Source organism: Equus quagga, chromosome 5 (genome assembly GCF_021613505.1).
Source record: "Equus quagga isolate Etosha38 chromosome 5, UCLA_HA_Equagga_1.0, whole genome shotgun sequence".
In the NCBI taxonomy this organism is placed as follows: Eukaryota; Metazoa; Chordata; class Mammalia; order Perissodactyla; family Equidae; genus Equus; species Equus quagga.
In genome coordinates this window covers 112,319,119-112,334,764 of record NC_060271.1, presented here as the reverse complement: position 1 = coordinate 112,334,764, position 15,646 = coordinate 112,319,119, and the positions used below count along the sequence as shown (strand labels likewise).

The 15,646-nt window shown below is 39.6% G+C and overlaps 1 protein-coding gene across 1 annotated transcript in view; it reads left to right on the top strand.

Moving 5' to 3' along the window:
- The first annotated feature begins 494 nt into the window (after window positions 1-494).
- The window catches only part of TTC27 (tetratricopeptide repeat domain 27), a 176,409-nt gene continuing 161,257 nt past the window's right edge, over window positions 495-15,646 (top strand). Inside the window, exons 1-5 of the mRNA XM_046663090.1 lie at window positions 495-764; window positions 1,914-2,091; window positions 3,173-3,302; window positions 9,190-9,330; window positions 13,641-13,743. Of these exons, the coding sequence (XP_046519046.1) occupies window positions 665-764; window positions 1,914-2,091; window positions 3,173-3,302; window positions 9,190-9,330; window positions 13,641-13,743 (652 nt within the window). The 5' untranslated portion in view covers window positions 495-664. The remainder of the gene's footprint in view (window positions 765-1,913; window positions 2,092-3,172; window positions 3,303-9,189; window positions 9,331-13,640; window positions 13,744-15,646) is intronic.

The following is a 15,646-nucleotide window of genomic DNA, read 5'->3' as shown; positions in this document are numbered from 1 at the left end:
CTTTAGTTCACTCGGGAATAAAGAGTCTCTGTTGATGCGGTTCTTAACCTGGGGTTCACGCACTCCACTTTACAGGGTCTCTAACTCCCAGCCACGGTACCCAAACGTTGGTAGTAGGGCCCACGTGCATTTTGCGGGAAGGACTACTGCTTTCATCAGGAAGTTAGGAGGGTTCTAACCCAAAAGGGTTTAGTTATCAAAGCGGTAGACCCTCCAACTAAACCGCGCTTGAGCAAGACCGCAGCTTTGAGCCACATTTTAACCCGAGTCCTCGGTGGGCGGCCCGCGAGGACTCCACGCCCTCCACTTCTGCTCCTCGCGGCAGCGCCCCCTTAGGGGCGGGGCGGAGATCAGCCACTCCCCTCCAACTCCGCCTATCCTGTGCTCGGGTCGGGGCATCTCCACGGGGCCTGCTCAGTACCAATGACTCTGGTTGGCCTCCTAGGCGGAAGTCGGTGCTGAGCACGGTGTGTGTTTCCCAGGATGCCCCGCGCTGCTGTCATGGCCGCCTCCATGAGCCTGTATCCACACATGGGGTTCTAGGGTTGTGGACTTATTTACTGGAACTGTCGCCTCTAGACTTCGGCTCTTTGGACCCTCCTCCTTTCACTTTCTTTTGTTGAGTCCTGTGTGGCCCTTGTAGGAAGACGTTTTAGCTGCAGCGATGTCCGGGTTGATGTGGACCCCGGAGCTGGCAGTTCTGAGGGGCTTTTCCACTGAGGCTGAGCGGCAGCAATGGAAGCAGGAGGGAGTCCCCGGCTCAGGTGAGAGAGGTGCACCTGCCAGGGACTTAGGCCAGCGTGGGGACTGTGGCGAGAAGGGGTGGTGGTGGCTGGGTTCTCATCCCTCCTTGTTTTATATTCTTCCTACCAAAATCTAGCTGATTTCTTACAGCTTTGGTTTGTTGTGTCCTTGACGTGGTGGGCGTGGTCTTTAGGCTCCGTGAGTGTCTTTACCCTAAACTTCTCACCGCGCAGGTTCAGTAATAATAATGGTAATGTCAGTTACTTTTCTAAGCCCTTCACATGTCTTCAGTCATTTAATCCTTATAATAGACACGTAAGGTAGATACTACTTTTAGTCGCATTTTTCAGATGAAGACATTTAAGTTCAGATTGGTTAAGTAATTTATTTAAGGTGAAACAGCTGGTAAGCAGAACAGCTGAAACGAGGCAGCAAAGATGTAATCTTGTGAGCAATGCACATTTACTGGAGAGAGAAAGAGTTAAAAGGCACATTTACTAGTGGGATATAGGCACATCTGGTTTAGGCTGCACTCGGAAGAGAGATAACAAGTTAGGACATTATATAAGTGCTGTGTGTGTGTACACAATAGGTGTTTCAAGAGAGAGGTACTTTCTGAAGTCTGGTCGTCTGGAAAAGTTTCATGGAAGAAGTAAGACAAGCTGATTTTTGATTAAAGAGTAAGACTGACAAGTGGAGAAAAGTTCAGCAGGAGAAATCACAAGTGTAGAAGTGTAGAGGCAGGAATGTGCATGGGACATTAGAGGAACAATGAGCGAACCAACTTTTCATCAGGGAGTGTAGTGGGTGTAGGAGGAGTCTGTTGGTGGGAGGTCTTAGAATCCTGACTGAGGAAACTTGTCTGTTGTCAGTAGGAATCTTTCTAATTCCCAGAAGAAAGGTGATAATACTTACTAATGAGGAATATTATTCCAGGGTCTAACTTCTACCTTGCTGCTCATCATGTGGATGAGCTTCTAATTCTAGGAGAAGTGATGTTTGTGTAATAATAGGAATTTGCTCAGTGCTTTGTGATTAATGTATAGCAAGCATTCTAAGTATCTGCATTTTTTGTGTACTAAAAGGGTAGATCTGCCTAATAATATTATCCTTTACAGTATGAAAATAATTGTTCTTTTGGGTTACTGGGCTAACTTTTTGTATTACAGAGAGTGGATCTTATCTACAGTTGCTGCTAGAAGGGAACTATGAGGCTATATTCTTAAATTCAGTGACTCAAAATATTTTTAATTCAACAACGATGACTGAAGAAAAGATTGACAGCTACCTAGAGAAGCAGATAGTAGCATTCCTGGATTACTCAGCAGATTTGGACAAAACGGAAAGGTAGAATTTTGACAGTTATATGAAGGCTTTAAGATCTTGCTGCACACCTGTTTTTCCCAAGTTTTCTAATTACAACAGGCTCTTTTGTCACCTGTTTTCCCTAGTGTTGCTGCTGCTTTGCTCTGCTCTCAGTTGTGGTGCATCCAGAGCTTTATATTCTGGCTACCACAGGCTTGTGGATTTGATATTTTTTCTTTTCCTTAAACGGGATAAGGGGAGAAGGATCCCCCAGGGGACATGGGGAGAAGAAGGTGACTGCTTTTATTTTCTCTTCACACGAAACACCAGAATTCTCTGGCTGTTATTTGTTACAGCTGAATCTCCACCTATTTTTTCTTAATCCAGAGGTTGGCAAATTATGACTGGTGGGTCAACGTGGCTAAGAATGCTGTTTACATTTTTAAAGAGTTGGAAAAAAAGAAACACATGTGACCCAAAAAGCCTAAAATATTTAATATCTGTCCCTTGCCAGATAAAGTTTACCCACACCTGTCTTAAGCCAAAGCAGGATTGAAAAAAAGTAGGTTCAAGTAAAATTTCTAAGGGTCTTTTTGTTCTAGCAGTTGGTAAGACAGGGTCAGTAAAAATGTTTAAAAACAACTTCTTGGCAGTTTTCTTTTGTATCAGATCAGTTTTACATATATCATCTGGCAGCGTCAGAGCTGTTAAATAAAATGCAAGAAAAGTTGCAAGTGCCTGCTCAGGACCTAAAGCAGTGCTTTTCAAGAGAACTTTCTGTGATGATGGAAATGTTCCGTATCTGTGCTGCCCAGTACGGTAGCCACTAGCTACGTTTGTCATTGAGCACTTGGAATGTGGACACTGCAACAGAGGGACTAAATTCTAAATTTTATTTAATTGTAATTAATTTAAATTTAAAAGAGCCATACGTGGCTCATGGTTATAATGTTGGACATTGCAGACTTAAATTGTTTAGGTTTCAGAAATGTTTTTGTAATGCTCTTGAGTAATCGCAATAAATCTTGGTTGATATGTTCTTCTTAATAAAACTGAAATGAAATAATATGTGTGGATATACAATGATAGCGGTGCATATTTATTTCTTTATTCTTATATGCAGACAACAGCTGATATTCCTACTTGGTGTGAGCAGTTTGCAACTTTTTGTTCAGAGTAATTGGACGGGGCCTCTTGTGGATTTACACCCTCAGGATTTCTTGCCATCTCTTTTGTTCCAGCAATTCAGTGAGGTATGCTGCTTGGAAAGTTCATATATAGTTATTAGTTTATTAGTTATTCTTTAGGAACTGGTCTTTATAAACTGGCGTTAATAGTAAGTAGGAAAGAAACAAGACTTAATAGCTTGCACAAAACCTTCTAAGAATGCTTGTTCATTGATCAGATTTTCAGATATTTCCAAAAGTTCCTTTGTCAGTCTCTGACTCCTCTTCAGATGCTTCCCATTTCATGGAGTGCTGTTAGCCGTTCTTTTTATTAAAGTGCAGGCAGCAGCACCAGTTACCCGGTTGCATATATTTCCGCAGTTACATAAAGATCTTTTCTGGCAAGGCAGCAAATTTAGAAATCTATTTAGTTTTGTTGCAGTTAAATTTTGCTGCTGTGTTTAAGAATGGTTCCCAGGGGTGATTTCCTTTATATTACAAATACTTTCTTAAAGTGCCTGGCACAGAGGTGCTCCGTGGTGATAATTATTATTCCTATATGAGGGTAATATTATTGACCTGCGTCAGTAGATCATCAGTAGAGCTTGCAGTTCGAATTCCTCAGGAGTTTTCCAGCACATATGCATAGGGCTTGGTGAGTATGACATGCTCTAAGAAGAAGTACGGTAACTTTAATTTTTTAAAAAAGTTTATGGAGGTCACATTGATTTATAATACATAAATTTCAAGTGTATATCATTATGTTTTAACTTCTGTATGGACTGCATCTTGTTCACCACCAAGTCTGGTTCTGTCCAATGGAAACTTTGATTTATCCAGTCACCTCAGATCTAGAGCATAGACAGCAATCACTCAGCCTGGAAAAAGGGCCCCTTAGCATGCAAAGCTTATGCAGCAAAAGGGACCTTTTGCTGTTACTTGGTTTTTCAGAATTAGAAGTAGCAAATGAAGGGGAGTGGAGCTGATAGAAATAAGTGTTAATAATTTGCTGGTGGGGTGGAAGGAGAAGTACAAAAGCAAGCATAGTGTGGCAGCCACAATGATGAGCTCCGTGTGCATCAGCGTAGGGAGCCACTGTGTTATATTGCAGTAGAATAATTGAAATTCATAATGCTAACCCGCAATCATTATTGAAAGGTTAAAAGATCTTCTGAATCTTATATCCAAGAAGGGAATTTAACCTACACTTTACAAAGGTTTTTAACCAAACTGGGTAAAATAATCCCAAAGATTATGGCACTTAAAGAGATATGCTTTAATTATCCAGAAATGTACTTACATGGAACATCTCATTCCCTCTCTTATTCTGTATGAAACAGTTTCTGACCTCTACAGTCCTACAGTGTAGGTTGGAAATCCGCCAAAGAGTCAAAGTCATAAGTATTTACTGAGCATTGCTGTGTGGTTCTTAATTCACATGTGTTTATCAATTTGAGATATTCTATAGCTGAGGAGCTCACAGTGGGGAAGGAAACTTGTCGTGGGTCTTCTAGCTGGGGGATTGGAATCCACGTTTTCTGGGTCCAAATCCAGTACTCGTTCTACTATGCTAGTGTAGCAGTGCCTGTAACGTCAGGTAACTATTCAAAGCAGTACAGAAATGGGTTACGTGAGAGAATCATGTAATCAGAAATTAATGAAGAGATGTGGAAAGTGAGTTTTGTCAGAGAAGACCTTTTAGTTGGGAGTGGACCTTTAGCTAGAACCTGCAGGGTGATGTGGAAATGGATAGGTAGAGAAGAGGCGGAAATGCTTTCTAGGTGCAGTCATGTGAGCAGAAGTGTAGAGGGGAGAACGTGGTGTTTGTGGGAAAGCGATGCTTTGAGCCTGTTGGAGTAGCAGTAAAAGGTCAGACCTGATGAGGTTCAGACCTGATTATAGGAAACTTTAACTAAGACCTTGATTTTAGCTTTTTAATTACAAGTACCATATATATTCAAAAAAGCATACAAAATATATGCAGTTTAAATAATAAAACTCCTTTGTTCCTACCACCCAGCTTGAGAGAGAGAACATTACCAGCACTGTAGGACAGAACTTCCTGCCTGCTCTTCCCCAGATGTCAAGCCTCTCTGCCATTGCAGTGGCTCTGCGGAGCCTGGGCTGGGGAGGGCCTTTGAACTGGTGTCTTCTGGTTAAGCAGCCTTCTCTAGTTACCTGGTGTACCTATCTTCTACGTGTGCTCTGACTTGGAAAAGGCTGAGAAATGCCACCTTAGCAGGTTCCCTGTGTGTGCTGCTGATAGTTTCCCCAGCCCCCTCTCTCACGAACCACTCTCAGGAAGTTTGTGTTAATCATTCCATTCCTTTTCTTCATAGTTTTAGCATCTATATATGTGTCCCCAGAAAACATATTATTTAGTTTTGCTAATTTTTGAACTTTATAGTGATGAAACAAACTGTATATATTCTTCTGTGACTTGCTTTGCTTAATGGTATATTTTTGAAATTTCCCATTCATTTTTTTTTTTTAAAGATTGGCACCTGTGCTAACATCTGTTGCCAGTCTTCTTTTTTCTTCTCCCCAGAGCCTCCCGCCCCAGTACATAGTTGTATATTCCAGTTTTGAGTGCCTCTGGTTGTGCTATGTGGGATGCCACCTCAGCATGGCCTGATGAGTGGTGCCATGTCTGCACCCAGGATCCAAACCAGCAAAACCCTGAGCCACCGAAGCAGAGGGTGTGAACTTAACCACTTGGCCACGGGGCCGACCCCCATTATTTATTTTTACTGTTGTATAGTATTCCAGTTGTATGAATATATCACAACTTGTATGTCCGTTCTAGATGGCCATATGGGATGTTTCCATTTTTTGCAATATATTATGTACAATGCTATTAGGAACACATCTTCGGGAAATCATTTGCAAGAGTTTCAAAGCACAGCATACTTAAGAAATGATAGTATTTGGTGCAGTGTGCTAAATGGAAGAGGCTGTTTTTACTGGCCCCCAGGCTAGAGCTGGGCCCCCTGAGGGCTGAGGGGATTGATATTTTGACACGCTGAAACCCCTGCCCAGCACTGAGTTGGGAACTCTGCTGTAGTGTGTATATTTTGAGTGGAGTTGCTGTACCCTGGGGCCTATGCACGGTCAACTCTTCTTGGTAAAGTCAGGTTGTTTTTAAAAGGATTAGTCAAGTATTAGTCTTCACCAGCCGTCTGGGGATTTGGAAGATAGAGTGGAAGTTTTTAAACTGGGGAGTAGCACATCAGTATTTTCTAGTTGTCACTTTCCTGGGCTGATTCATGTTTTTTGGTTCTTGTGAAGCACAGATGTTTGTGAATATACTTCATGGTCATGGAGTATAGTCACCAGAGCTAAATTAATTTTCCCTGCCTCTGACTTACGGCCTTGGCATCTTCAGCACTGTTTTCTGACGTCTGGTGCTAACCAGCCTCGGAGGAAAAGCACGAAAAGTCCCTGTCTGAGCAGCAGGTCACCTCTCACACTTAAAGGTTGATCTCCTAGTAATCTGGTTTTATATTAAGTTTACCTCAGACTTCCAGATGTTGAATTTTTTTCACTATTATGCTGACAAATATGTATTTTTATGTCATACGCTCTCTTGACTGAGGAATTGTTCCTAAGGGAATTGTAACCTTTGTCTGTTTTTATTAAAAATATAAACAATCCTTTTTAAAAATGGACCATTTCCCAAAACCTCTGAAAGCACATTTTGAACTTATTTGGAATATCAGTGTTATGTCACAGGGGTAGACAGAGGCTGGTTTACTTCAGCAGAAGATAGAAAAGCATTTAATATTTTCATGATGATGCAAGGTGACACTAGGAAGAGAAATTTGCTTGTTTATTCATTCATTCACTCATTTATTTATTTATTATTTGCCTTCTTAATACCATCTCAGAGAACTTTGAGTTGACAAGTAGGAGCTTTGGTCACCAGTCTGTGGCTTTGATAGCAGAGGTCGTGCTGTCCAGGTAGTCTAGTATGAGCTCTCTCTTTGTATAAGTTTTTATTTCTTGCTCTGTTTAATTACTTGTTTTTTATCTTTACGGATTTCATTTAGAAGATAATGATCTAAATTCGTGGTAGAACAAGTAGACATATTTCTTATCTAAAGTGATTAGATGGGAGCTGGCCTGGTGGCACAGCGGTGAAGTTCGCACGTTCCGCTTTGGCGGTATGGGGTTCGCCGGTTCGGATCCCGGGTGTGGACATGGCACTGCTTATCAAGCCATGCTGTGGCTGGCATCCCACATATAAAGTAGAGGAAGATGGGCATGGATGTTAGCTCAGGGCCAGTCTTCCTCAGCAAAAAAAGAGGAGGATTGGCAGCAGATGTTAGCTCAGGGCTAATCTTCCTCAAAAAAAAAAATAAATAAAATGATTAGAATAAGGATTCTTTTTCTTAAAGGCATGTTGTATCTTCTTGTACTTCACCAGTTTGGTTTATTCAGACTTTAGGAAGTAAAGATTGTTATATCCGTCTAAATGACAAGATGATTCGATGAGCCTGCGAGTCCAGTTTGGGCACATTAAGCAGATTCTTCTCTCGAGGTCTTAAGTCAGTGTATTCACTTGTGTATTCAGGACTTCCACTTGGAGGTCTCACAAGGTACCTCAGACTCATCGTGTCCAAGACTGAACTCATGGCGAGGTTCTTGTCCAAACCAGGTCCTCTTCTAGTGTTCGTATCTCAGTTACCCACAGCACCATAATGTGGTTGTTCCAGTCAGAGGGCTAGAAGTGATCCTGGCCCTGTCCTCGAGCCCTCCTAATGCTTAGCATAGCCCTGGACTTTGCTGAGGGGCAGGGAGAGGTAGAGAGATCTGGGGGGAAGGCAGCATGGGAAGAACATTGGTTTACGAGTTGGAAAACTTGGGCTAGAATCTCTGTTCAGTCACTAACTTCTGTATAGTTTTGTACTGCACTTTTTTATATCTGTTTCCTTCTAAAATTGAGGCAGTTGTAATCACTTCAAAACAGTTCCTTAATTATTGAAGTTTTCAAAAAAAATTCCTTCTACCCTTAGTGTAGGTAACCGTAAGCTTTACGTGTGGTTTAGAGGTGGTGGTCATTCATGTTTAGTCTTTATTCCTCTGTTACACTTGTTAATGATGATGAAGGTAGGACAGAGGAGGAACCCATGGCTGTTTCTTTCTTGAATACTTCAGCAAAGTGTCGAGCCAGGCACTGGCATTATTACTTGGATTATTTAATTTAATCCTTACAAGAACCCTATGAAGTATAGGTTCTATCGTTTCATTTTATAACTGATGAAACTGAGGCTTCCATTAAAAATTTCCCTATGCCCCCCTAGTAAGCAGAAAAAGGACAGCCTCCTGTGTCTGTGAGCTTAGAGCCTGTGTTCCTAACGGTTAAGCATTCTTGCTGTGTATTTGGTGGCAGCTGTCAAAATTATGCAGTCTGTGTTTTAGGAACGCAGGTGCCTTGTCCATTGTAGATCTCTCTGTAGCTGAGGAGTGAATTTTTCAAAGTCATCCCTTTTTTGGAGCCTTTACTCTGGTCCGTGGTTATATTCCTACTCGGTGTTTGACATCTAAGACCTTGTTGTTTAGCTTGATAATGTTATGGAGCGGACATGCTGTATGATGACACTTGCGAGCTAGTGATGCATATGTGAAATGTAGGTGTTTAATATAAAAACCTTAACATAGCAGTGCTTTTCATTGAGGTGATGTTTTGTTGTAAGTAAATCTATAAAGTCATGATGCCTCTTCAATGCTGGCATTTTCTTGACTTCCCTGTTCCTCTATGGTACAAGCAGATGGGTGGCCATCTGTGAGGGCAGGCTGGTTTGTAGATCACTAAGGGCATTTATAATGTTATGACTGTCAGTGCTGGCTGCTGTGTAATGGATCAATGCCTTTGTTTCAAAGCTGAATTAACTGAAAATATGTGTTATTACAAGATGTATGATGATTAACGTTTTGTTAAATTATATCATCTTAGCTTACAATTTTTTTTCAGGTCAAAGGACTGGATGCGGTTGTTCTGAGTCTGCTCGTTCTAGATGGCGAATCAGTCTACAGCCTGGCCTCGAAGCCTCTGCTGCTGTTATTAGCACGAGTTATCCTAGTGAATATAAGACATAAACTGACTGCCATTCAGGTAAGGGAAGAAACGGAGCCAGGAGAGGCATACCCAGGAGTGACTTTTGTGCTGATTAGCATCAGACTTTACGTGTGCTGACAATGTCTTGGTATATTTGTTTTCTAAGTCTTCTTTAGGTATTTAATTTTAAAATCTGATGAAAATAAGCAAAAACTTTCTCCCATCATGAGATTCATCTAGTATAAAATGAAATTATATTATATATCCTCTTTAATAGGATTATATATATGTGTGTGTGTGGGTGCATGAGTATCAGTGTTCATTTTCTGAATCTTAAATATAGGTTTAAAAACATCCTTCATAGTCTTTTATGAATTTCACATAAGGATAATGAACAATAGGCAAACTTTTCTCACTCTTGCTGTGGATCTTCATTACTTTTTCCTGGCTCACATCCTACCTTCTTTCACTGTTTGGGTTGGATTTAGTAGAGCATTTGTTGAATATGTGTTATGTGGTTTTTTTAGCTCACATATAAGTTAATGAGAAGAAGACTCATAATCACGGGAAGCTAATATGCAGTGGGAGGTGAGCAGAAACCACAGGAGAGAGACAGAGATTTGGGGGGGCCAGTCTTTGGGGGTTTAGCGGAGGTTGTCAGCTGTGTAGTGTGCAGTCTCTGTCACAAGCACTCCACCCTGCAGCTCTGCAGCTGTGCGCTGCGCTGTGAAAGCAGCTGTAGACAGTATGTAAATGAACGGGTGCGACTGTGTACCTATAAGGCTTCATTTATGGACACTGAAATTTAATTCCTTAGACTTTTTACATGTCACAAAATATTCTTCTTCTTTTGTTTTTTTCTTAAATGATTTAAAAATGTAAAAATTGTTCTTAGTTCTTGGGTGGTATAAAAACAGGTGGTGGGCTGGATTTGGCCCACTAGCTGTAGCTTGCTGACTCCTGTTTTGATTATTGTAACTTGAGGATGCAGACTCCATATTGCCAGAAATAGTGAATCTAAATTTTATGTGAAATCTCCCAATTTTTGAGTGTTAACTGAAAACTTTTAGGAAACACAGTATTTCTCTAGGCAAAATGTAGACTTAGTCCGTGTTGTATGAGGGCTTCCCTGAGCATTTAAGTTTAGGCAAAGAAGAGGTAGGAAGGGACATGATGCCTGTTTCAGCAACTCTCCTGAGAGCCGGAGAATTTGCAATCAGTTGTGCTAGAAGAGTTTTTAATAGAGGGCTTTCCACCTTTCCTAGCAGGTATAATGTCTTACCTTTGACTTTTTAGCGATGTTAGCTTGATCAAAAAACTTTTTCTCAAGTTGATCTGAGTTAAGTGGTCTTATAGTACTTGGCTCTAAAGAAAGTGTCACCGAGGCATGAGGCTGCCAAATGGCATTATTTTCTTTCTAGTGAGACTAATGTCATTAGTGAGCTAGTGATACAGTTTTAAGTTTTGTTGGTGGAAAACTTTCATCAGCAAGTGTGTTAAGCATCGTTTGTAAAAAGATACATATGCTATCAACAACTTAGGAGAATAAGCCAATGTGTGAACTGCTGGTTGTAGATGTCATGCTTTGTAGGGTTGGAGAGACAAGTCACCTTAATTTCTTGGCAGATGTTAAATGATTTTTGACTTCTGCTCAAAACCCTCTTCTCTTGTTGTATAACACCATGCAAACATCATTCTGTGCTGAAATCTTGCCTTTCAGTTGAAACATTAAAGTTTTTTTCCCTTTGGCTCTTTACTATATCGTTCTCTAAATGCTGATGTTAAAAATGTCTTCTTCGATAAATGAAGATAAAATGACAAAGAAGCATCACACATTTATCCAAGTTAATTTTAACCTTTTAAATTAATTTTGAATAGGCTAACTCCTGAGGAATGTATCGAGTTGTTTGCTGTGATATTGTTTTTGTCAAACTATAAAAGATGATTTTCCTCTACCCCCTAATCTGTGAAATATATAGCCTCGTATTAGTAATATGTAAATGTTGAGTAAAAAGAGTCTTGGCTTTGAAATCAGACCAGACTTTTTTCTGGCTCAGCCACTTACCAGCTGTGTGACCTTATACTAGTTAATTTCTCTGAATATCAGTTTCCTTGTTTATAAAATGGAATAAGTCAGCAAACATTTATTGGGTGCCTTTTGAGTACGCTAATGCTTCCTGCCTTCTAGGAGGTTATTGACCAATGTGACTTCTCAATCAAAACATTCTGTAATAAGCGCTGTAATCAGGAGACAGCATCTAGAAACCATCTAAAGCAAGGCTTCAAGTTTCCTTTTTTATTAATGCCTCAAATTTCCTATTAAGCAATTGTTGGCAAATAGAAAAAAGGCACCTTTATTTTCTAGTAGAAAAATAGTGTATGCTTTCTTCATTTGTTTCACATTCCTGCTTCCCCCATGTAAAGATTTTGGGTTAAGAGTTAGTTTATAGATCTGATTTTTAAGAGTTCAACATCTTATGTTGTATATTTTCTTAAAAGGGCAATCCCTGTGGCTGGATCTATCTAAATTTCCGTGTCTAGAAAAGGAAAGAATATGCTGCCAAACCTGACTCACTTATTGCTGACAGCAGATAAGGGACAGAGAATTGAAATATGGACTGACTTCATTAGCCTGAGTGATAGGAAAAGAATGAAAATGAGGCCACACCTCTGGGAATTCAATTAAAAATGATGTGAAGCTTCCTTCTGTTAGATAATTCACCTTTCCTTACATGGACTGAGGGGCAGCATTAATAATTAGAAAGGATTTTGTCACAGAGTCAAAATTCATTTGTGATTACATCATTGTTGCAGCAATTATGTGTAACAGTTTAGAAAGGAACCAGGCAGCTTTACCCTTTCATCACGTGAAGAAATTACGTTCAAGTAAAAAAAAAAAGCTTTTGTTAATTAAGTATGGTCTCCTATTAATAGGTATTGCTTTAAAAAAAAAAAAGAGGGGCTGGCCCTGTGGTCTAGTGGTTAAATTTGGCGTGCTCTGCTTCTACAGCCTGGGTTTGTGGGTTTGGATCCCAGGCGTGGACCTGCACCACTCATTAGCCATACTGTGGTGGCAGCCCACATACAAATAGAGGAGGATTGGCACAGTTGTCAGCTTTGGGCTAATCTTCCTCAAGCAAAAAAAGAGGAAGATTGGTAACTGATGTTAGCTCAGGGCAAATCTTCCTCAGCAAAAAAAGAGAAAATTAACTTCTCACACCTTCATGCAATATAATTCGAAGTAACATAGTAATAATTAATTTAGATGATTCAATGCATGGTCATACTTGATACTTTAATGAACCTATCACAGATATTTAATACTTATTATAACTTGCACACATACGTGCACACACAGAGGAAGATCTAGAATATAAACCTTTCTTGTGGATTTTTCTGGGAAAGGAGGAGGACGTTGAGGCAGCAGGAGAGAGCCTTTCACTCTTGACTGTGTATGCTTCTGTATTGCCTTGTTTGCTTTTTTTGTTCCTTTTTTAAAAATAAAGTTGTATTGATCAAGTAAGAACAAGCATCAGAGGATGGAGAAAAAGCTACTGTGTTCTCAGCCTGGACATAAGTCAAGACAGTGTATAAAATGCAGTCTCTCCCCTCAAAAATGTACGGACCAGGTAGAGTTACACACTTGAAACACAAGAGCTGTCCAATGTGGTGCTAACTTCTGGGAATAGTGTAGAAGTTCAGAGAAGTGAGAGACCAATGCGTGCCAAACTAGTGGGAGAAGACTCATGGAAGAGCTTTTACAAAGGTGTGGAAGGGATCTTCCCAGTTGTGGAGAATATCTGAATCCAAGGTATTCCTTACTTTGTAGTTTGTGCAAAATACATTGTTTGGAGGAGGATACAGAGATGAGTAAGACTTGATTTCTCATCTTGTTGGATAGATGGCAGATGACATTGAAAGCTAGGGATGACATACATGAATACAGTGGAATGTGTTGCAAAGACTGTACAAATAATGTGCTGGAAGTTCAGACAAGCGAAAAAACCACCGCCACGTGAGGTTCTTGGGGGAGGCCTCCCAGATGAGCAGGTACTGAGTTATGGTGCTGATAGAGTGCCCAGCAGGGCAGGATGATTACGACGGACGTTTTAGAGGAGGAGATGGTTAAGTTCAAAATGGCGTCAGGAAGCCCCACTGGTTAAAAGAGGTGATGTTCTTGTGGAAGATGTCGAAGTGGATTTGGGTATTGTTACTGAAGACATAGCCGTGGATGGGTAAGCTTATTGAGGAATACGTTTAATTTCACAAGAGTAAAAAAGCAGTTCTAAAAATTAATTTCAATTAATGTAAAAATTTTTTCTAAAGGGTCCTTTTGTTTCAGCTTACATGGTGCTTTCTTTTTCTAGAGCTTGCCGTGGTGGACTTTGAGGTGTGTAAATATTCATCAGCAGTTGCTTGAGGAACGCTCGCCTCAGCTTTTTGCTCTTGCTGAAGCCTGTATTGATCAAGGTATGTATCAGATTTTGTTTGATATGGGCATTTAGCTTCATTCTCATTTCCTGGCTGAGACTTTCCTTTTCAGTTTATTCTTTGAAAGGTATTAGTAACTCTTCGTTTGACATTATTTCCTTTTTTTCTGGATGTGGAATATCACAAATTATTAGGGCATCATTATAGAATTTCTTTTCGTCTTTGAATTTTTAAAAAAGGCAATCACTATCATTTATATTACCTTCTTAGAAAGAGTGATTTGTTCTGTGTAGGTCACCATAATTTTATCACAAATTGCTTAAAAGTATTTTAATATTTTCTCTGTTCTTTAATCTACGAAGCCTCATTGGAAACAAATGTGAATTCCCTTTATTTAAAGAAAACAGTTCTTAACTAACTTGAGCTGGAGTAAATTGTGCCAAATTGCATGCAGAATAGGAAATTATTTGTCCTATATCCTGTTGAGTACATGAAGAAAGGCTTTGTTGTTTTTTAAACATTTGGCAGAAAACATATTTTACTGAGGATAACAATGGGTAGAGAGGCATTTTTACATTTTGTTTCCTTATTTTCTATTGTAATATATAATGTACATATAGAAAAGTGCCTAAAATATGTATAAAATTTTCCAATTGTAGTTATAAACCACACACCCATGTAAATGCCTTTGTTGCAGATGCCCCTCATGTTTCCTAGGGAAGCATTTTGAAAAAGAAGGAAAATCTTGGGTACCTTGACACTTGGTTTCCCTGGGCTTTTGAAACGATTTTCTTGGCAAAAGTTGCCAAACAAAACAAAATAAAAACAAACCAAATTCTCTTGTAGTGCAGGTATACTAGAACACAATCGAACCTAGACTCGGTAGTGAGCTTCTGAGCCGCCTAGAGGGTGTGTCTGATTCCAAAGCCCACACTCCTTTCACATTGCGAGAGTGTGGAGTGAGTTATGTGTGCGCATCTGTGTGGTTGCGGGTTGGGGGAGTGGTGGGTAGCCTCCCTCTGCGTGGGGAAGCAGTGGCCCATGTTTGATGGAGGTAGCACCTTCATGAAGGTATAAAGCAACTCTTATGTGTATGCTTGTGTAATTACAAGAAGCTCCGGTACCTTTCTGGAGTCTGTCTCCTTCAACAGTACCTCTGTATAGTAACAAGCTAGGTCAGAATACACTAGAAAGGACATTAGTTTGTTCAGTATTATTAGTAATATACTAATATAGATTAGTATACTGTATTAGTAATATTAGTAATATAGTAATATTAGTAAATATTACTAAGCTAGATGATCAGTTGAAACTAATTTCTCAGTTCTTTTTTGTTCTAGGACAGAAATACATAAGCATATGTTAATCTTAGATAAAATGAACATATATACATGATTCAAAAAGAGAAAGAAAGGAAAATATTATTCAGTCAGTATAATAATTGATTCAATTATGTTGTTCATACCAGGACTTAGACAATTTATATTCTTTCAGGATTTTAAGTAATGTAGGGCTGTGAAACAAGCAAGGGCATTTTAGGCCAAACTTTGTATGTATAAAAAAATGTTTATTCTGCCATGGGACTTAAACCTGACATATAATGGGCAGATTAGTTGTTTTATTAAATGTAAGGAGTTTACTTTTCTATACAATGATATTTCTTAAGTAACAGAACTGAAAAACAGTCTATCCCTTTTTTCTGCAAAAGTCTTTGGTTTAATGCTTTTGGGTTTCCTAAGATTTTTATGAGCATATTTAGCCTATGAAACCATCTGTATTTTCACAAGACTGTAAGCAACTGTCTAGGTTGTGAGCTTCTTGAGAGCTGATGTTTTACTTGTTTCTGCTTAGCACAGAAGCAAAAGAATGTAGAAACACAATGCCTAGAAAACTGTTAACATTTAGTACATGTTTGTTGGACAGTGATAGACGTGCACTTTTT